The 22,941-nt window shown below is 41.5% G+C and overlaps 1 protein-coding gene across 1 annotated transcript in view; it reads left to right on the forward strand.

Annotated features, from left to right (window-relative positions):
• LOC126198606 (transmembrane protein 165) overlaps positions 1 to 4,415 on the forward strand; it is a 31,923-nt gene extending 27,508 nt beyond the window's left edge. The window contains exon 6 of the mRNA XM_049935058.1: positions 3,712 to 4,415. Coding sequence (XP_049791015.1) covers positions 3,712 to 3,785 — 74 coding nt within the window. The 3' untranslated portion in view covers positions 3,786 to 4,415. The remainder of the gene's footprint in view (positions 1 to 3,711) is intronic.
• The last annotated feature ends 18,526 nt before the right edge of the window (positions 4,416 to 22,941 follow it).

Here is a 22,941-nt window from a genome sequence, read left to right on the forward strand (position 1 = left end):
ATCGAGAGGGACGGCTCATCACTGCAGATGTGACGACCACAGATGGCTAGACTGTATGGAAGAAACTTCTTGGCATGGAACAGGTGGCAGCTGTCGAAGTGGTGGTATTGCATGTGGTTATCAGGTTTGATATGGACAGAGGTACTGATGTAGCCATCTTAGAGGTGGAGGTCAACATCTAGTAAGGTGGTTTGTTGGGTTGAGTAGGACTATGTGAGACAAATGGGAGAGAAGCTGTTGTGGTTCTGGAGGAATGTGGATAGGGTGTCTTCACCCTCAATCCAGATCGCAAAGATGTCATTGGTGAATCTGAGCCAGGTGAGGGGTTTAGGATTCTGGGTGTTCAGGAAGAATTCCCTGAGATGGCCCATGAAGTTGACATAGGATGATGCCATGTGGGTGACCATAGCCACACCCTGGATTTGTTTGTAGGTAATACCTTCAAAGGAGAAGTAGTTGTGGGTGAGCATATAATTGGTCATGGTGACTAGGAACGGTTAGTTTGGAATCCATTGGGCATTGGGAAAGGTAGTGTTCAACAGCTGCAAGGCCGTGGGCATTGCGGATGTTGTTGTAAAGGGAGGTGGCATCAGTAGTGACAAGCAGGGCACATTGTGGTAAAGGGTCAGGAACTGTGATATTCAATGGAGGAAATGGTTGGTATATTTTACATAGGACGGTAGGTTCCCGGTAATAGGCTGAAGGTGTTTGTCTATGAGAGCAGAGATTCTCTCAGTGGGGGCACAGTAACAGGCCACAATGGGGCATTCTGGGTGGTTGGGTTTATGGACTTTAGGAAGCATGTTGAAGGTAGGAGTGCTAGGAGTGGTAGGGGTGAGCAGAGAGATGGACTCCAGGGATAGGCTCTGGGATTGGCCTAAGGATTTCAGGAGAGACTGGAGATCCTGCTGAATTTCTGGAATGGGGTCACTGGCAAGGTTTGTAGATGGATGCATCTGACAGCTGGCAGTGTCCTACCAGGTAATCCTTGCAGTTCAAAACAACAGTGGTGGAGCCTCTTTGTTTGCAGGTAAGATCATAAGGTCAGGATCAGTTTTTAGATGGAGGATTGCAGTTCTTTCTGCAGATGTAAGGTCGGTTTGCATGTTGAGGGATTTGGGGAGTCATGTTGAGGTGAGGTTCAAGTTTAAGAAATTCTGGAATGTTAACGGAGTGATTTGGGGGCAGTGGGAGTGGATCACAGTTGGATGGAGGAGTGAACTGAGTCAGGCAGGGTTCAACATTGGTCTTTGGTTGAGTCTGATTGGTAGGGTTGGTGGTGAAAATGTGTTTCCTCTGTAGGGACTGGGAGAGGGAGAGAAGGTCTTCAACAAGTCGTGCATGATTGAATTTGGAAGTGGGGCCAAAGGTGAGACTTGGGATAAGGCTTCTGGAGGAAAGGTTAATGTGTTTCAGGTCTGTTAAGGTTCTGGATTCTGTGCAGTGGTGGGAGGGAGTTTTGAAGAGTGGGTAAATGTAGTAGGTCTGCGAGACAGGGTTTGTCAGCTATGAGGGGATGTGGTGGAGGTTTGGAGGTTGTTGCTGGGGTGGTGGAAAGTGGTACTTCAAAGTGGGATTAAGAAGTGAGCAGGATGGAGAGTTTTTTGAGGTGTTTTTGTGAATTTACGCTAGTTCCTGGAGGGCAAGAGTTGCATTGTGTGTTATGGGTTCCAGGAATTTGGGATTGCATAGCAGGAGTGTTTTATGGATGGAGAGAAGGTACTGCAAGGGAAGTAGACCATTCACTTCCCTACAACAGTCTTCACATGCTCATTCCCATGCATTGCAACATTATGCCCAGATATTTAAATGATTGTGTGTGTCAAGTAGGATATACTAATGCTCTGTCTGAATATTATAGGTTTGTTTTTCCTACTCATCTGCATTAACTTACATTTTTCTACGTTTAAATCTAGCTGTCATTCATCAAAACAATTAGAAGTTTTGTCTGTCATCTTGTATCTTCCTGCAGACACTCAATGACGATACCTTCCCGTGCACCAGAGCATCATCAACAAACAGCCGCAAATTGCTGCTTGCCCATCTGTCATGTCATTTATGTATATAGAGTTTAAGAACAGTCCTGCCACACTTCTCTAGAGCACTCGTGATGATAACCTTGTGTCTGACGTACACTTGCTCTCACAAGTCTCTCTTGTCACAACAAGGGGAGGTACAATGCACTACAAAGGTTATCTACAATTTGTACATAATGGTGTCTGAAGTTGTAAGAGTTAAAAGATAAGAAAGGGAAGTAGTTGCTGAGAAGAGAGTGAGATGGGGTGATATCCCTATCTCCATTGTTGTTCACTCTGTACAATGAGCAAGCAGTAAAGGAAATCATTCAAAATTTGAGAAACATCATCATACAACATTTTACCTTCATATTTCTCTTTTAGTACCTTCTGGCTATACAGTATAGATTACAAGGGAAGAAATGGTCACTTAGATTCACTTGGCACTGCAGAGTGTAAACAGGTGGAATGAGTATCCTGTTCAGAGATTCGTCCATAGGATAACTGTTAATGAAATGGGTGCCACAGTTGCTCGCATTTGACTGTCAGTAGTAGGGTCGAGTTATTTCCCTTCAGTATGTGCACATGCTAATGTGTAATCCATATGAATTATGTGGTGCCACATCATTGTTCATGTTACCTAACTTCATTCCCAAGCCAAGGAACAATTCAAAGCGCAGTGGCTTTTCCTCTTTGAGTGTGAAATAGAGAAAATAAAAAATTTGCTGGTTAAAGTGTATTGAATGACTGTGTCCTATTACTGAAAAAATTAAGAGGTTTGGAGAGTAAAGAAATTAATTTATGTAGAAAGCAAAATTATTTCCTGTATACTGAGCATTATATTTATTGGAAAGTGTGGATCTGTGTATCGTTTCATTGTACTGCGTTTGTAAAGTATCAAGACTCACTGATGAAAAATCCACCCATTCTCCAATTAGTGGGAGTATTTTTTGTTCAGGTAATTCTGCCATGTCAAATGGGTTATAACTGGTAGAAAGCAGATTTATTGAATACAGAGGCTGCCAGTGAAGTTTGCTGCTTTCAGTGTCATGTGGGACCCAGTCAGTGATGCCTACAGTTAACACTAATAATATTCTGCTCTCCCTTTTGGATGTAGTATGATAGGAGTTTCCTGTGTTGTATTAGATTTCTGTGATGATATTCTGGACAGAACTTGAACAAGTCTAGGTTGGTCGTCGAGAATGGAGCACACCGTTTCAGCATCTGATTAGGCAAAGAAAGAGGGGGGGGGGGACTGGGGTTGGGTGCATGCAGTCACATACTTTCTGATTCGTTTTTCTTCTGTAGGAGATTGAATTATGTGCAGAGATCATCTGTGTGCAAGCATCTGACAAATTTTGGAATTAATTGAGTTACAAACTGAGACAGTTATTTTTATTTTCACATTTACACCATGAACGCACAGCCTTGCCTTCCTGATATATCCACTCATTTCAAGGAAGTCAGCAAACAGCAGTTGCTCACATACAACAAAGAATACTCGATCCATGTGCCTCTTGTATGGGTCAACTCTGATGATATACATTAATGTTAATGTATCAAAGAATGCACAGTGCTGTTGAACATTTTGTTGAAAGTTCAGGGATGAGTATTTTGTCATTTGAGGACTGTGTGTCATATCTGTTACATAATTTGCAGATTTCATGTGAATTTATTAATGATTTTTCTGTTACAGTTACCCTACTCGGTGGAGTTGTGTTCCTGTTCTTTGGAATCCTGTCGTTATTTTTCGACCCAAATGCGCAGTGAGAGCCAAAAATGGTTAAATCACCAAGTAACAATTGAGGGTGGAGGAACTGAGGGCTCATGTTGAAGTGTGTGTGTGTGTGTGTGTGTGTGTGTGTGTGTGTGTGTGTGTGTGAATAAGAGTATGCAGTATTAGCTGAGAAATCATTTTTTCAAAGAGGTCCGTGTTTCAATGTGATATTATATCTGTTACAAAATATTGGTGGAGAAACTATTTTTTTCTTTCTTTTTTAAGTTTTGATAACTAAGGCTATTTTTATAAATACCATGTATGGAAAGCTTAAGACGTAGCACACTATTTGTGCTAGTTATCTGATATCCCAGAAATGGCAGTGCAGAGTCAGACCGTGAAAAAATACATTATTTCTTAGAATGAGACCTTTCTAAGTTTTTCTCATGTGGTTTTGTCAGATAATGTTTTTAAATCATTGTCACGCCATTTCATAATCATACAATTACTTCACTATATATGTGTATTTATTTTAGTAGTTTAGAGTATCATGTACAAAATAATTTTTAAAATGAAAGTAAATGTTTTATGTGATATTCACACAGTCTTAGTGTTAATAGAATCTGAACAAATAAGTATTTATTTATTTGTTGCCCTTCAAGAGGTGTGTTTTATGTTCCTCTGTGTTGAAGATTAATAAACATTGTATAAGAAAGTTTACTTATCATTACATATCTGGAAATGTATCTTGTATTTTTGATGAAATTAGCATTTATTTTTGGCCAATATAGAATCTACTTTTTTGAATGATCAGGCATGTAAATGAAAAGAATTCTAATCCCCTCCTTCCATCCTGCTTACTAATGTTACAACTTGCTGTTGGCAATTGCTTCATTAACTACTACTCTTTGATCAATCTCTTTTTAGTTAACAAATAGACCCGATATTCTAAAAATAGCAAATGTGAAAGTAATTCTACTTACGCAGTTTTGAAGTAAACTGTGTAACTGATGAGTAGCATATGTAAATTTCTGCATTAGAAGACATTCAAAATACTTCAAATAGAATTATTTTTCTACAGTTATCTTCACATTTGCTTCTATCTACAGCAATCTACCAACAAGAGACACCAGTGAAACTATATTTTTTGCATGTTTACATTAAAGTTGCCTAAACGATGCTATAACTTCACACACAGTAGGCATGGTGCATAACACCGTCCGCACGTCTTGTACATATGTATTCGCTAGGCGCTGGCAGTGCTAATACGGATTACTTGGCTTGGCGGTGGCCGTTCTTGGCATTAGTTCTCATAAGTTCACAACCCTGTTCCCCTACTTTCATAAAATTTTGAAGATTTACATATGTAAATAAATACAAAATTTGTTTGTTTCATATATTTGTTTATTTTCATTGTCTTTGGTACTTAGTATTTCTCTTTCATATGATATGCAGCAAAACAGTCTCCAAGATGTAACGCAACTCCACAAGACTTGCACATTAAGTTTGTTGTTCTCCTTTTTTTGTTTTTGGAACATACATTGCAGTTCCTTCGTTTTCATTTATTTGTTTCGAAAATAAGTATTAGCTGGTGTTGCTTTATGTGACCGGAAAGCCTGTCAGCCAGATCATGATGAGAGGTGCGCGACGTAGTGGCAACCCCCAAGTTTTGCTCAGAAGCAGGTACATGGTCTTTTATCCACAAATCAGACACTTTCAATAAAAAAAATCGTGAAATTGGAGACTCTTGTGGACCAAGTACGGAACACATTAAATAATGCAAAATTAAAGAGGTACATGCTGACCTTTTTGACCATTTTATAGTTTTTCTGTATGTAGGGTAATAATTCAAATATTGGTCTGCCCGATGCACTCTTTTCATGTATTTGTTGTAGTCTAATACACTTTCAGGTTTTTTTTTTAATTGTGTAATTGGTTTTTCTATATTTTCTTTGAGTGTCAGTCAAAGTGACATTATGTATTGTAGAGATCATTTGTATCATTTTAGTTTTCAAAGCTCTCCATACCTATGCAAGGACTTCACTTTTCCATTGATGATAAGCTTCAAACACATTGACTCTTGCGCACTTTAATTTTTCCGGAAGTCCTCTATTTTGATTTGTCGTTCCACAAACTCGAATTTTCTTTTCAAGTAACTTCTCTGCAAGTTCTACACTGTTATAATAATTATCCATGCAGAGGTGGTGCCACTTGCCATAAGAAGGTGTCAATAGTTCCATCACTGTTTTTGCTAAAGTCTTTCCAGCACCAGAATATATCTTGAATGAGGTAATGTATCCTGTACTTGAATCAGAGAGGATCCGAAATAGTATGCCATATTTTGTAATTTTCAATGGATTGTAAACTTTAAAATTTAACCGTCCACACCACGGTATCATTCCTTCATCAACTGAGATGTTTTGACTTACATTAAAGGTTTCTTTAAACTTTTTGGAAAAATAATCAGTTACAAATTGCACTTTGAAAAGCCGGTCGGCATTATCTGGGTTATTATTGTTGTCGGAAAAATGTAAACATTCACCTGCAGGAACTAAAGCGATTTTGAACTATTAATGATAAAATAGTTAATCTGGATACACTCTATGCATATATAAATTAAAGTCCCCAGCCACTATTTGTGTCTGTTTGGGCTAATCTTAGGAACTACTGTAGGGACTTTGATTCATGAGGAAGGTTTGTTGCCACAGGAGGCAGACACAAGGCCAGCCCGAGTTACTGTTACCAGGAGGCCAGGTAAGCAACCACTGACTTCCTAAATGATCTCCACTGCAGGATGTATTAGATACTGGGCTGTTAAGAACAGATATTTTGATGTGAAGTTAATGTTTGAGATATGAAGGACAATACAGGAAAAGGTCATACACAAAATGTAGCCCAGCTAGCGCTGAAGTCTTGCGGCCTCACAATGGCTGTAGCTCACGCCAGACTCCGTTGCATTTGGGTGGACCACACTGTACTGGTGGTATAGTTGGGCAGCTGGCAAGTGGCAGTAGTTCTTTCTGAAATGACCCTGCAAGTGGACAGACCAGGTGACATGGTAGCTCACAGCTCTCATCATTGCCGTGAGGTGTCACTCCAAACGCCAATTAAATATGGAACGGTAAAATTCGTGCCTCCTGAGAACTTTTCTGGCATGTGCTAATGAAATTGTTTAAGTTGGGTGAAACTGATGATATTCAATTACCTAATGTTGTTCTCTAAATTTCAGTCATAACTCTATGTAGTGGCTCCTAAACAAAATTACCACTATGCCAGAGAAATCATCTGTCTGTACATACTTAGTGCCAGCCATGGGAAGCCGGGGCAGGTTGCTAATTTTGTATAAAACTGACGTTACGCCATTGCTGTTCTGCCTTCATTCCTTCCCACTGTGGTTCTGCAAGTAGGTTTAGTTCGAGAATCGTGGCACTGCGGTCACTTCCTACTTGTAGACTCATTCCCTTGTGCTAAAGCATGCAGGAGCATAAAGCCATCATGTAGCATTCGAGGTGAGTGTATAGTCTTGCTGTTTTAGTATAGCATGTCTTCTTCTTTTTTCCCCTCCTTCCTCCTTGTCGTTTCTGTTATCTGCAACATTGGCATTGTTTGGGTTGAAGCAATGTTAGCTGTGGTGTCTACTGACAGGGTGAAAAGACTGACTCTCGAGGTCAGGTGGGCACTCATGAAACTGTTTTTTTGTAATACTATGGAGGGTAAGATGAAAATTAAGTGAGACAGTGTGTAAAATTCCAAATTTACTCCGTAAGAGGATGAGTGACATCTGGAAGAAGTCTGATGCTATAATCGACACTACAGATGGAAAACATACAATATTTGTCCAAGGCAAAGAGATAGTTACATTCTTAATTGCATAGCTTCTCTGACCAAATACAGTTGACATAAAAGTTTTCTGGGTATGGTACACATCATATAAAAACTCTTACAGGTGAAACCAACGTTTTTCAGCCTCTTCCTGGGTCTACTTGTGTGTGTTTTTGTATCCAGAGTCACTTATTTGTAATGAATCATTATACCATAATTTAAAAAAAATATGTTTGGTCACATGAAGTGGGAGAAGTGTGAATTTTATTGTAATATATTACCGAGGTGTAGGGAATGGGGATGTGTTGTTTTCTATCGCTTCTTGCAATGTGTCCCATGATTGGTAGTCATCAGCAAATGAGGTGCCGGCTCCCATTTTCCTCCTGCTGTATGCTCACTGCACAGCAGCAGTTGCTTGCCAGTAGTTCTCATGTTGCGTTTTAGTGCAGCCTGTTGGGCTCTGATGGCTAGCAGGTGGGATGGGGCAAATCTGAGTCCATCCTCTACTCATGTTGTTAGGGTATTTTCGTATTTGAATGACTTCTCTTATCTCGCATTTCACCATTCCCAGCTGCTTGGCAAATATGTAGATTTCATTAAAGTTTATTTCCTTGCTGCACTCTTTCTGATGTTTGGCCATTGTGGATTTGTTGTCCTGTACAAAATTGGCTGTAACGCTTGTGCTCTTGTATGCATTTGCTACTGGCTTGCTGGTCTTACCGATGTATACTTCTCCACATTCTCATTCCATCTTGGATTCACTTGCTTTGTGCATAGCATCTACCTTGTCCTTGGTGGAGCCTAGCACATCCTGGATCTTGCAACTGCTGTTGAAGAGAGACTAGACACCAACCCGGTGAAGGTGTTTACCGGTCTGGTTAGTGACATTCTTAACATAGGGTAAGCATGCTGTTGGCTATAGTTTGTCGATTTCGAGCCCCTCTTTGCTTTCTTTTATTCATTGCCATGGCTGCGTGTATCAATTTATGGTTACAACCGTTGACCAAGAATACTATTTGCAGCCTTTTGAGCTCTGGTGTTATGTAGTGTGTGTGAATAGTCGGAAGAAGAAATTTAAGCTGCTAAAAAAGATGACACACAACACTAAGCTTCAACTGGGTGCATCTTGAACAGTGATAAACCTCTCATATCATTCTATCAGCACTGTGGCTAAATAAGCTATGGCTATGGGACAAGACTTCACTGTACAACAGAGAAAATTCCTACAGAAAAAACCATCGAGTATGTGCAAGCAGCATCTGGCATATGTGTATAATAGTAACTGACAAATTTGTGCAAGAAACCATACCAGTTTCACTATGTGCCAAGCCATCAAAGCACAATCTTAGCTGTGAGGAAAGGGCAACTATTACAGAACTCGTCATATTGCATGCAGATAATGGCAATTCTACTGTCATCTTGGACACTGTGCAGTATGAAGACAAGATGAGAGACTAATTAAATGATCCCATCTACAATGACATGAGGGTGGACCCCATTGCTAAGATAGTTCAAAAGATGCAGACCTCAGTGAAGTATTCAAGAATTGATGCTGACACAGCCAAGGAACTCTCCCAGAATTCCAGTTCCTCCTCGAATTTATGTAGTGCCCAAAATACATAAATAAGGCCTTTCTCCGTTGCTGATAATGAATGGGATCAACTCATTTATGTACAATGTGGCAAAGTACACTGAAGAGCCAAAGATCCTGAAACACCTGTGTAATATCGTGTAGGGCCCAACGAGCATGCAAAAGTGCTACAACACGACATGGCATGGACTAGACTAATGTCTGAAGTAGTGCTGGAGGGAACAGACACCATGAATCCTGCAATCCATAAGTCCGTAAGAGTATGAGGGGATGGAGATCCCTTCTGAACAGCACTTTGCAAGGTATCCCAGATATGCTCAATGATGTTCATGTCTGGAAAGTTCGGTGGCCAGCAGAAGTGTTTAAACTCGGAAGATTGTTCCTGGAGCCACTCTGTAACAATTCTGGACATGTGGGGTGTCACATTGTCCTTCTGGAATCACCCAAGTCCGTCGGAATGGACAATGGACATGAATGGACGCAGGTGATCAAACAGAATGCTTACATACGTGTCACCTGTCAGTCATGTCTAGACATATCAGGGCTCACATATCACTCCAACTACACACCCCCCACACAATTAGAGCCTCCACCAGCTTGAACAGTCCCCTGCTGACGTGCAGGGTCCATGGACTCATGAGGTTGTCTCCATACCTGTAAATATCCATCTGCTTGATATAATTTGAAATGAGACTCATCTGACCAAGCAATATGTTTCCAGTCATTAACATTCCAATGTCGGTGTTGAGGGGCCCAGAGGAGGTGTAAAGCTTTGTTTAGTGCGGTCATCGAGGATACACGAGAGGGCCTTGGCCTCCGAAAGGCCATATCGACGATGTTTCGTTGAATGGTTCACACGCTGATGCTTGTTGATGGTCCAGCATTGAAATCTGCAGCAATTTGTGGAAGGGTTGCACGTCTGTCTGTTGACTGATTTTCTTCAGTAGCTGTTGGCCCCATTCTTGCAGGATCTTTTTCTGGCAGCAGCAATGTCAGAGATTTGGTGACTTATCGGATTCCTGATATGCACAGTACAATCGTGAGACGGAGCTACACAGGTTTCACGAATATTTGAGCAAACTGCACGGGAAAATCCAGTTCATGCTCAAAGCAGAGGAGTATGGTGCAACTACATTCCTAGACTTGAGAGTAGGAGGTCAACAGATTACACACTGCATACAATCAGAAGCCTACTCATACAGAGAGGTATTTGCATGCCCAGTCCAACCGTCACCCAGCACAGAACAACTCAGTCATCCATTATCTGACTATTCATGTGCAACACTTAAGTGATACCCACAACATAGCACCTGAACTCAAAAGACTACAAACAGAGCTCTTGACCAATGGTTGTAACCATAAATCGACCCACACGGCCATGACAAAGAGCAAAAGGAAGCAAGATAGGCTGGAAATCGACAAACTGCAGCCAGCAGTGTGGGTACCCCATGTTAAAATGTCACAGACCAGATTGTTAAACACATTTATCGGGTTAGTGTCCCACGTGTCTTGTACAGCAGTTGCAGGATCCAGGATGTGTTAGGCTCCAACTAGAACAAGATAGATGCTATGCACACGGGATGTGTGACCAAGGTGGAATGAGAATGTGTGGAAGGATCCATCGGTGAGGCCAGTAGCAACACACACTCAGAAGCACGAGTGCTACATTTGACTTGCGCAGCCCTGACACAGTGTAATAGAAGGCAGGACCCAGCGTGTATGTGGTCGTACAGACACACTCGAATTTCTCAAAAATATCTGCAAGAAAGTGAACACCATTATCCGTATAAAGCTTTGTAAACCGCATAAATTTGAGATGATGAATTCCTACTAAAGATTCACTGCATGCTTGTACTCTGCATCAATTACGGAATTGCCGGTAAGGTTACTGGCAAATGTGGCTATGTCAGACTGTGGTTTTATTGAGTCCCTCCATCAAATTCAGATATTCATATGAGAAGATCCTTTTCTTTGTCATGAGCTGAAACTTTGCACCATTGGGATGTGCAGTGCTAGTGTGATACATATCCTCCTGACACATTGTCTCGGAAAGTTTCTGAAATGGTGCATGCAGATATTGAAGTGAGTTGTTTAGGAAGCAGAACATAATGTTATCGGTGTTTTGCTTGGAGAATGAGATGTATTTTTCAACAGAATCAGGCAGGACACCAACCTTGTCATTCTCCAAGCTGAAATCAGCCATGTGCTCGATGAGGAAGTGATTGTCATCCCACTCAAATCGTGGAAGAAAATAGGTATGTGGTGTGGTAGTCAGTATTTTAAGTTGCATGAATTGTGTGTCATGTGGCAGAAATCCCCATTAGATGACAGTGATCTCTTCTTTTCTATATAACAATAGCCAACAGCATTCTTATATAAGGTGTCATTCTCCTGTGATTTGGTCCTGGAAATACTGGTGTGGGAAATCCAATTAACATTCCATGGAAGTCATTTGAGCTCAGCAGGATTATCCCTGATGTATGAATCAACATGTCTTGGGTCATATGTGCATACTACCTGGTGCACCGCCATATATGGTATGTGCTGCTCTGTAAAGATACTATGGGGGCCAGTGGGATCATCCTCACATTGTATCATAGGAGCTAGAAGGCACTTGAAGTCAGTGTGTATAACAAAAGGGGAATGCTTCTGATGGTGGGCACTTTTAAATTTTAAGAACTTGTCTGCTTTGGTAGGCATTTCCACATGTTTTGATTTCTGTGTAGAGCAGTCTATCAGATGCTTGGCTAAATACTCACTTGTAGAAAATGGTTTGAAACATCTAGGGCAAAAATGCCTTGCACTATCATGTTTTGACAATTGGAAGGAAAGTAGTTTGGACATGTTTTTGATTCATATGTATTGTTGATTCTCTCCCTTTGGAAAGGTAGAGAGGTCCAATGACTTTATAATTTTTCTCTTTCTTTTCGTGCACATTGTGCTCTTTTTAATGATTGCTTTCTTCAGGCCATAAATGTGAGCTGATATGTGCAGATTCTGCCTCTCAAATTTAGGTATGTCCTCAAGTTTAAGGGCAAGACCATGCAAAGCAAAATTCGTCTTCAAGATTTTGAACCCTTTTTAGCAACTGTGTTCTCTGTTCCAGAGATATAGCTGGCCCCTCCATTTAATGGATCATATACAAGTTAGTGGACACCCAAGTGGAGTACAAGGCTCAGTGGCTTACCAGAATCTCTCTTTTGCATATTGGAAAACTGGCCCAGTATGGCACTCAAGGTAAATGTTTGGGACCACTCAGTAATTAAAACACCTCGCAATATCATGCTTTTCCCCCCTGAATGTGGACAATGGTTTTCTCTGCCATACCATTACCATCTTGTTTCATGGGGTGTGTTAGTTCACAACATATGATGATGATGATGATCATCATCATCATCATCAAAGTTTCCTAGAAGCATAAAACATCTTATAAGCAATACATGCAAATTAAATTATTATTACTTCACATGAATCAACACTTACATATTCGTCCATTGACAACTGAAGGCATTCCCCATGAAATATCTGGGTGAGAATAGCCTGTAAACTGTATCGTAATGTTCTAGGTCAGTAGTTATAGCCTCAACCCATTCCAATCTCTCACTATCAAACTGTCTAGAACAAGAATGTCTGGTAAGTAGTCAAGTATAAATTATTATTAGCACTTTTTATGTGAATTAGCATTCACCTATTCATATATTGACAGTTGAAGCCATTCTGCAGGAACTCCAAGTGGAAGTCCCCTAGGAACAAAAAACGACATATTACAAGTAGTGTTTGCAAGTGTAAATTATTATTATTATTATTATTATTATTATTATTATTGTTGTTGTTGTTGTTTTTGTTGTTGTTATTGTAGAAACACTTCTATTCTGAATTAAGACATACATATTGGAGCCTCATAGGACATGTGCCCAGTGTTTTCAAGTACAGCCAGCAGGCTAGATTCACATACTTGCTTAAGGCCTAATTGACTGAAAAACCTCGTGAAAGAAAAAATGTTTCAAGTGTATAATATATATACATGTACAGAGAGATATATGTTAATACCAATTTAACCTTCTGCAGCGGATTCATTTGGACTGTGTGGACATGTAGTAATGATGTCATTCAATAGTCGTAGAATAAACAGTAAAATGGTGTACAATACTATAACCTTATATGTAATACGTGGATACATGCCACTGCACCAAGCCACTTGTGTGCTACACTTAGAATATTCTGCATGTGGAATTTGCACATGCTGGCCACTAGAAGCTGCATGCGGTCTGTCACATGAATTGTGAACACGGCACGGCATCTGCAGCACAGTCTACCAGAGTCCTCTTGTTTATAAGTGCACTTGCCCTCATATTATGTTCATACTACTTGTTAGGAACTGCTTGTATCAGTACCTGGATTTTTTCTGTGGTTGTGTGTGTGTTACCAAGTGTTGCTTGCTTGTATGTGGAAGAAAAATAAACTTTGGTTCATTGTGGCCATGTTGTTGTTTGTGTCTTACAGTAAAATGCAGTTGGTGATGAGTGTAGTGTTCACTTCCACATTCTCAATCTACTTGGTTGTTCCTTAGGCTCTTCTATCCATCGAGGCAGTGCTCCACTCTCTCCCTGGGCAGTAGCAGGCTCTTACGGTTTCTATCATGAACTTGTCAGCCACATTGACTATGCAGACTTCCACACCATCAGTGTGCTTGTCACCCTTTACTCCTTATGATAACACTGCTAATGAGTAGAAAGCTTACAAGAAACAGCTTTGGCAATATTTCCTCACTTTTGGTGTCACTGATGCAAACATGTTTAAGGCTTTCCTCCTTTCTTGGATTTCTCCTTGGATCTACCAGTTGTTGTGTCAGTTAGCTCATCTCCAGGAACCTGCATCACTTTCTTTTGGTATAATGTTTAACTAGTTGTCAGATTATCACCATGAATGCACATATCACTGCAGCGTTTGTAGAGTTCTATCATCATCATAAACAGCCCCACCAGTCCTTCTGGGCTTGGGTGGCCAAACTCCACAGCCTCAGTCACAAGTGTCAGTTTGTTACCGATCCTCCTCATGATTCCTATGCTGGTTTTATAGACCATGATACCATCATTTGCTTGGCTCCTGACAAGGACATGCACCAATGCACACTACAGTGCAAGAATCTATCTTTGACTGAGGTGTTAAATATTGCTCAGTCTTTCGAGGTATCTCATGCTGCTGGTGATCAGATTGAGGCTTAGTGTGACATTGCCATGGTGGCTCCTGTTGTTGGGCATCTCTCAGTTCGTGAGGGGAGGACAACGAACAACCACATCAATGTCAGTCCTCTGTGTTCATGTCTTGCCCGTACTGTTTTGTGCAACATGACAGGACCGCATGCTGAGTGACTTGCAACAACTGTAGGAAAAAAAACGATACACAGTGTCTGTGTATCGTTTCCAGGCCCCTCCTGTGGATGAATATTAACTGTTTGTATCCAGTGCTTACAAATCATAACAAACTGTTCATCAAAGTACGAGTGATGGACAAAGTACTCAGAATACAAGTGGACATGGATGCAGCCTGACTTTACTAAACTCACAAACTTACGTGGATTTGGGATCTCTGCCATTGTCTCTAGTTACTTGATGTTTGATGAGTTACAAGAAGTTGCATACTGCTATTTTGGGCCTGTTTATGGTTTCCACTCTGCTTAAGTCTGTGGTTCGTTCCTTGACTTTTTTGATAGTGGATCATGCTAGTACTGATAATTTGTTGAGTTTGTTTTAATGCTGTTGGTTTTTTCAGTTCAGATACAGTGCAACTCATTTCCAACCGGGCCCCTTACCAATCGTCAGATTCTCTGTGTTCTGGGTTCTCATCTCTTTTCTCAGATGAGTTAGGTTGTGCCACTACTTTTGTGGCCCACACCTGAAACCTACTGTGCAGCCATGCTTTTTCTGGGTGTGCCCTATTCAAGTGTCTTTGTGTCATCAAGTGAAATCAGAATAGGACAGGCTGATGTAGTTGGCAGTCATACAGCCTATTACACCAAGAGAGTGGCTACCCCATTTGTGCCTTTTAAAAGACTGACCAGTCAGCTTCACTTCTGCAGTGCCTTTAAAGTTTCAGTTAACACTCAGTCTACAGTTGACATCTATCCATTGCCCTGTCCAGATGAGTTATTGGCTAAACTCATCGGGGGCCAGTTTCTTTCCAAAACTGATTAACCTGAAGCCTATTCACAGGTTCTGTTAGAGGAGGATTCTAAATGACTCCTTCTGCTTACCATGCCCCAGTTTCTTTCCAAAACTGATTAACCTGAAGTCTATTCACAGGTTCCGTTAGAGGAGAATTCTAAATGACTCCTTCTGCTTACCATGCCCTTTGGGTTGTACCAATATCAATGCCTTCCATTCAGTAGCACCTGGCTGTATTTCACTATTTCCTGGAACAATTGATGATGTCCTTTGCAGGGTGTATGAACTATCTTGATGACATCATCATGACTGGTGCATCCACAGAAGAGCATTTATGTAACTTAGGCACCTCATTAACGGTCTTACATACTATAGGGTTAAAATGCAACTTGGCCCAGTCACATGTTTTTCAGCCGTTGTGTATTTGGAGTTTGAGGTTTTTTGGGATGGTGTTAAGCCTTTACATCAGGGGCGGGCATGAATCCTGCACATGTGCGGTGCACTTGCACGCGTGCAGTTAACAAGTGTTCCGCGTGCACACAGGGGCAAGCTGGCCACCCGCTTATCTCCCATCCCCACCATACCTTCTGTCCGCTCCTTCCTCTGTAATGCGTTTTGTTTCCTAGCTTGCTTTATTGAGTGAATGAATAAGGTTAGTAGGAGTGCTTGAAGGAAATCATGGTTTGAAAGAGTACCTATTACCTACGATACGTTTTATTTAATTATCGCAGGTGGAGTTTACAATACGTTTAATATATGGAACAAAATTTCTACATACAGACAAACACAAACAGTTACGTAAATTTTCATCACTGATGTTTGCTCTTAACCCAGACTTATTAATTCAGCAAATGGTTTTCCAGCTCTCGCTATATTAAGTACAGTCTTATAACTTGCACATACCGCTGGGCTATTATTGTTGTCGTCCTGAAAACTTGAAAACAGTGCTCCATAAAATTTTCAATCAGTTAGATGAGAGACATGACGAGAGGAAGTCGCAGATCTCTCGTGACAACAGCAACTACGACAAATTCAAATGGCTCTGAGCACTATGGGACTTAACTGCTGTGGTCATCAGTCCCCCAGAACTTAGAACTACTTAAACCTAACTAACCTAAGGACATCACACACATCCATGCCCGAGGCAGGATTCGAACCTGCGACCATAGCGGTCGCGTGGTTCCAGACTGTATTGCCTAGAACCGCTTGGCCACTCCGGCCGGCCAACTACGACAGATTCATCTGGTATCGTCAGATCGCTCTTCTTAAGCTCAGTCAATTCCCCATCCGCTCAGAATCCAACAATAAATTGTACTCGTCCTTGTGAAATTTATTATAATGGCTTTCAATACTTAACTTCCGCTGACCAGCAAGAATGCTGCCACATATTAAACATTTCGAATTTTCACGTTTTTGCACAAAGAAAAAATGATTCTCCCATTACTTTTAAAAAGATAGCAAATCTCCACTTCTCCATTTCTTGAAATACAACGTTCACTACATAGTGCTCGCTTCGCATCAACGTCTGCAGCTTAGCCTGGCACTACACTGCCGCAACTTGCCGGCTGTCACCACAGCCCCGGTCGACACCTGCACGCGAGCAGCACACGTGCAGCGCTGTGCGCTCATGAGCTGCGTGCAATGTTTGCCCGCCCCTGCTTTACATCATCATGTCACTGTGGTCACAGCTCTGCTTTGCTCTACAAATTACAAATAACTCCAATTTTTAGATGAAATTGCTTAGTATCACAAACTTATTCTAAATGCAGCCACATTGGCCTATCTCCTCCATGAGTTGCTCCACAAGAATATTCCTTTTCTGTGAATGCTGTCCTGCGAGCTCAGTTTTACATTTTTGAAATCGAAATTACATTCCGCTCCTTATTTGGCTACTTTCCATCATCATCACCAGTTGGTTTTGGCTATGGATGCCTCTCCATGTGGACTCAGGACTGTTCTTGCACATCAATATGAGGATGGTTCCAAACATCCGATTGCTTACACATCAAAAATGTTCAGCTCTGCTCACCAGCACTACTCCCTAGTTGAAAGGGAAGTACTTGCTATCATCTGCGAACTCAAATCATCTGCTCATTACTGACCACAAGCTCATGGTTTCATTGTGTAACCTTTCTGCTTCATTCACTGACAAAGCAGCAAATTGCCTCCAGTGTTGGACCTTGTTTCTGTCACGCTACAACTATGAAATACATTTTCATCCTACCATACAACATGCCAATGCCAATGAATTGTCCCGGCTTCTGATGGGGCAGGATCCTACTTTTGATCAGGATGAATCCCTTTGTTGTTATGTAGATGTTGAGATGCAACATACAGTGGAAGAGTTTCCTGTTACAGGCTTCAGCTTTGATGTCAGTTTTGCATCAAGTTGTTCGCCTCATTCAGTTTAGTCAGCCAGACAGGCATCAGGGCAGGGCTTCTGATCATTTGCGTAACAATTTTGATCACTGACTTTCAGTATTTGAAGGTACTGTTCCCTTAGCTGTGGACAGGCTATCACATAGGGTTGTGATCCCGGCCGTCCTACAGTGGGATTGCTTCAGCTCCTACATCAGGTATGTTGAGGGGGTCTTGTATATTAAGTTACTGGCTCAGCATGGATGATGACATTGTACATCTTATCACGGCCTGCTCTCAGAGTGCTACCCAACAGGCAGCACCATGGGCAATGCTCTCTCTGTGGCTTGCATCGTAGTGCCCATGTTGATTTTGGAGGACCCCTCCTAAATTCTTCCTGATTGTTAGTTGTCTATGCTTTCTCTAAATTTCTGTACATTATCTGCCGTTCTGTGATGTCAGCTGTGGCTATGATTCAGGCCCTCTCCAATTTTTTTTTCTATTGAAGGATTGCCTTATAAGCTTGTGAAAGTTAACTTTCCACAGTTTACGTCTCAGGCTTTCCATGATTTTTGCACTCGTCAATGCATCCACCGTGTGACTGTTCCTCCTTTCCACCCCCAATCTAGGTAGAATGTCTTGCCCATCTCTTCAAGGTTCACTGAAGACTCTTACATGGATGATGCCCTGTCACGCTTCTTGATTTCCTACAGGTTAATGCTGATGGGGGATCGGATTTTGGCTGAGGTGCTCCTTGATCACCACCCACACACTCTCCTGATCTGCTCATACTGCCCTACCAAATCCCATCTGCATGACCTTCACTGTGGTTCACTCCTGGCTCCACGGTCTGGGCTCAGGAAGTCACCTGCCAACTGTACTGGATTCCAGCCATGTTCCACAGCTGCCAAGGCCACCGATTCTGTGTGGTGCATGCCAGTGGTGGGCTGGTGGCATGCCATCACAACCAGTTGCATTCTTGTACACAGCAGTGGCTGTGGGTCTGATGCCTCTGCCACCTCCTGGCATCGTGGGGTGCCCCTGCTGCAACGCAACACCTGCTCTCCTTGTGGATGTTACTGCCTCCTGCCTCTCCAGTGCCCCGGCACCTGCTGCTGGGCCTTTCCGCAATTCTTCACTGCCACTGGCAATTCCATCCACCGCTGGCTGGGCTGGTACCTTCGGGCCTTTTGACAACGGTGTCTGTTGTACCCCCAACCAAGGGGCCGTGCCTTCACCATCATTCACACTTGCACTATGCTGAGGAACCCGACATTGAGGTGCTACAAGCACCCTTGTCACTGGTCTCTTTTATGGTACTTTGAATTCTCAGCCTTGCCACTTCCACCCATACTCAACAGTTCCAGCCCAGAATCTCCTTCTGTCACTGCCAATGCCATCATCACCTGCTGCATCCATTGCATAGGCCATGGATGTTTCGACAGTTGTCCTGACATCCACTTCAGTGGAGCAACCTTCCCCCAAGGGGTGGGGGGTGCTATAACCCTGGTGCTATAACTCTCTATGTAATACGTGGATACACACTGCAGCACCAGGCTGCCGGCATGCTACATTTTAAATGTTCTGCCGACGGTATCTGTGTGGGCTGGTCACGAGAGGCCAGCTGCGGTGGGCCGCATGGCTTTCTTATATCAGCTTCTGCTTGTGCACAGATAACTTTCCACAGTTTATATCTCAGGCTTTCCATGATTTTTGCGCTCATCATTGCATCCACCATGTGTCTGATCCTGCTTTCCATCCCCAGTCTAGGTAGAGTTTGGATTGTTTCTGTGCTTGTGGTTGTGTTCTCAAATTTTGTTCTCTTTCATGTGGAAGAAGAATAAACTTTTGTTTGTTGTGGCCATGCAATACATTAACCACTGTAAAACTACTTACAAATATATACATAAAGACATGGAATTCTGAAAAGTTGTTCCAACTTCATAAGTAATGTCCGTAGGGACATATGTAATGTATCACAGTGAATATTTCCAGACAGGTTAAAATACATATTTATTAAACATATTCTTAGGAAATGTGACAAGAAAGATATAAAAAATTATTGTCCGATATCCTTACTGACATATCTATCCAAAATATTTGAAAACTGAATGTACTCAGGGGTACTCTCACATTTAAGTAGAAACAATTTTCTTAACAAATCAGATTCCAGAAGGGTAGTTCGACTGAGAATGCTATTTATACATTCACTCAACAAATAGAACAACACTCAAATAATAAAATGTGGTAGATTGGTATCTTTTGTGAGCTTTCCAAGGCATTTGATTGCGTCCATCGTGTTACACTCTTAGAAAAACTAAAATTTTATCAAACTTATGACTTTACACCCTCCACCACACACCGTCAGGTGGCTTACGGAGTATGGATGTAGATGTAGATGTAGAATTAATAGAACTCTTAGAAACTAAGTATAGTCATAATCATTATCTATAACCTCAGTCGTCTTTTCTGTAGTACTACTGCAAGATAGTGGTGGTGATAGGCTGTCATCAGTTATGTAAAATGCAGTACTTCATGTCTATGTATGAAAAAAAAGAACACACATGCACATATAATGTGTTAGATTTAGTTGCGTACCTCCAACATAGGCATCCGAACAAGAGTATTTACCACTCACCCAGAGTGCTCTCTCCAATCTTGTCAGTGCTAGTAGGCAGTCTGAAACTGAAATGAGTGTAGCTAGCACAATTGTGGCTTATGCAGGGTGTTACAAAAAGGTGCAGCCAGACTTTCAGGAAACATTCCTCACACACAAATAAAGAAAAGATGTTATGTGGACATGTGTCCGGAAACGCTTAATTTCCATGTTAGAGCTCATTTTAGTTTCGTCAGTATGTTCTTCCACCTACGCTCAATGGAGCATGTTATCATGATTTCATACGGGATACTCTACCTCTGCTGCTAGAACATATGCCTTTACAAGTACAACACAACATGTGGTTCAGGCACGATGGAGTTCCTGCACATTTCAGTCGAAGTGTTCGTACGCTTCTCAACAACAGATTCGGTGACCGATGGACTGGTAGAGGCGGACCAATTCCCTGGCCTCCAAGCTCTCCTGACCTCAACCCTCTTGACTTTCATTTATGGGGGCATTTGAAAGCTCTTGTCTATGCAACCCCGGTACCAAATGTAGAGACTCTTCGTGCTCATATTGTGGATGGCTGTGATACAATACGGCATTCTCCAGGGCTGCATCAGCGCATCAGGAATTCCATGTGACGGAGGGTGGATGCATGAATCCTCGTTAACAGAGGACATTTTGAACATTTCCTGTAACAAAGTGTTTGAAGTCACGCTGGTACGTTCTGTTGCTGTGTGTTTCCATTCCATAATTAATGTGGTTTGAAGAGAAGTAATAAAATGAGCTCTAACATGGAAAGTAAGCGTTTCCGGACACATGTCCACATAACATATTTTCTTTATTTGTGTGTGAGGAATGTTTCCTGAAAGTTTGGCCGTACCTTTTTGTAACACCCTGTATATATGTTTGCCCTGTGGGTGTGGTTGGTGAATACAGGTCCATGCTTATGTGTTCACAGGGACAAATGGAACAGATTCCCACCAAAATTATAATACTTCATGGTAACAAATCTACATCTCATTAGAATGAAATACTTTATTGTGTTGTCATGGGAAATGAAAGCAATAGATGAAAGCAATAGTTTATGTACCCATCAAAGTATAAGAAAACTTATCACAGTGCAGTGTATTCATGTTCTTAAATCGAGAAAAAATGTGTTAGAGAAGGTTGTGGGTGGCTTCTATCTGTTATGCGTGTCTTCCGACTATTGACAGAAATCTGATTACATGGAATGTATGTCTGTAACAAATCTGTGGTGATATCAAAAACTCATAATTGCTTTTGATGTGTGACAGTTGTTTCTCATTAAGCTACAGCATCTGGTTACATGATAGGCCCACCTACTACATGCTCCAGAGTGGCAGCTGTTGAACACGATACCAAGTTAGAACAGTCTGGAGTTATCTCTTTCCAGTGGTCGTGACCAATTGCAGCTTCATGTAGGCACTCACAAGCAGTGGTTGCCTCTAGCCATCTACCATTGCTGCAGCCATGCTGTTAGAAGCAGCGATCACACCAGCACCCAGATATGACCGCCATCAGTCGTGACCTGGCAATACCGAAATCATGTTGGTGTCCCAGTTATATTCATTCCTATTTTTTGCACTCACTTTGTGATACAAGATCATATATTTGTTATGAAATACCAAACTATTCTACTTTTCCAGCAGTCATTAACATGAGTGCAAAGGAAAAAGAGCTGTAGTTTAAGATGGTCTATAATTTTATTCACATGATGGTTGCCTGGAGTTTTGCTTATCGTTCAGTGCATGTTGTGTCTTGGAAGGACGCCACATGCAATTACTGTTGATTCCAGAGATGAATCAAGAAACTGAGTAATATTCTCTCACCTGTACTTGATGACTCTCATAGATAGCGCATCTGGGTGAAGTTTCATAGATACTATGAATAAATTGTTAACTGTATGACATGTTCAACCCTTTGGAGGAGGAGGATGAGGATGAAAAAATAATAATACATCACATTTTTATAAGAAACCATTTATTTATCACCCAATTTAAAAGTAACTTTCCATTTTCTGGAGCACACATAAAATGATTTTCATCTCCATAGCTCTTCGGCTATCGCGGGGAAAGGACGCCCGTACAATTTGAGGTTCCGGATTGCTGCATTCTTGTAGATACTGCACATCCGTGAACTCTTCTCATAACCTTTGACGTAGATAATCATGACTTGTGGCCCAGTATTCAAAACAACGTCACCATATCTTCATAAGACATGCTCAGGTCCCATTGTATTGTATGATGAAAACGTGCACAGTCTGTAATGTTTTGGCACACTTCACATCACTGAAAGGCTTTGGAAAAGCAATATTTATGGAGACTATCATTATTACATGTCCTCTGTTTGTGAATGAAATAAGTGCAATATCCTGTCCACACTTTGAGATGTCATTGTGAAATGTTTAAATGTGAGTGGCAAATAATTAATAACATGGTCATGTGCTACCTAAGTGAAGGCTGCACTGGCAGAGAGGAAATTTGTTGAAAGTGTTCTAATTGTATTCTGGCATCTCCCAGGTAAGACTGAATTATTTTGTTCTGTTTTGAGCAATCTATGATGCTGACTGGCACCAAATCGCTATATTTCCATGGAGTAAGGAGGCACCCTTCCTTCTCTTTAACGCCTTCATAGTAAGAATGGTAGAA

Source organism: Schistocerca nitens, chromosome 8, assembly GCF_023898315.1.
Source record: "Schistocerca nitens isolate TAMUIC-IGC-003100 chromosome 8, iqSchNite1.1, whole genome shotgun sequence".
Taxonomy (NCBI): domain Eukaryota; kingdom Metazoa; phylum Arthropoda; class Insecta; order Orthoptera; family Acrididae; genus Schistocerca; species Schistocerca nitens.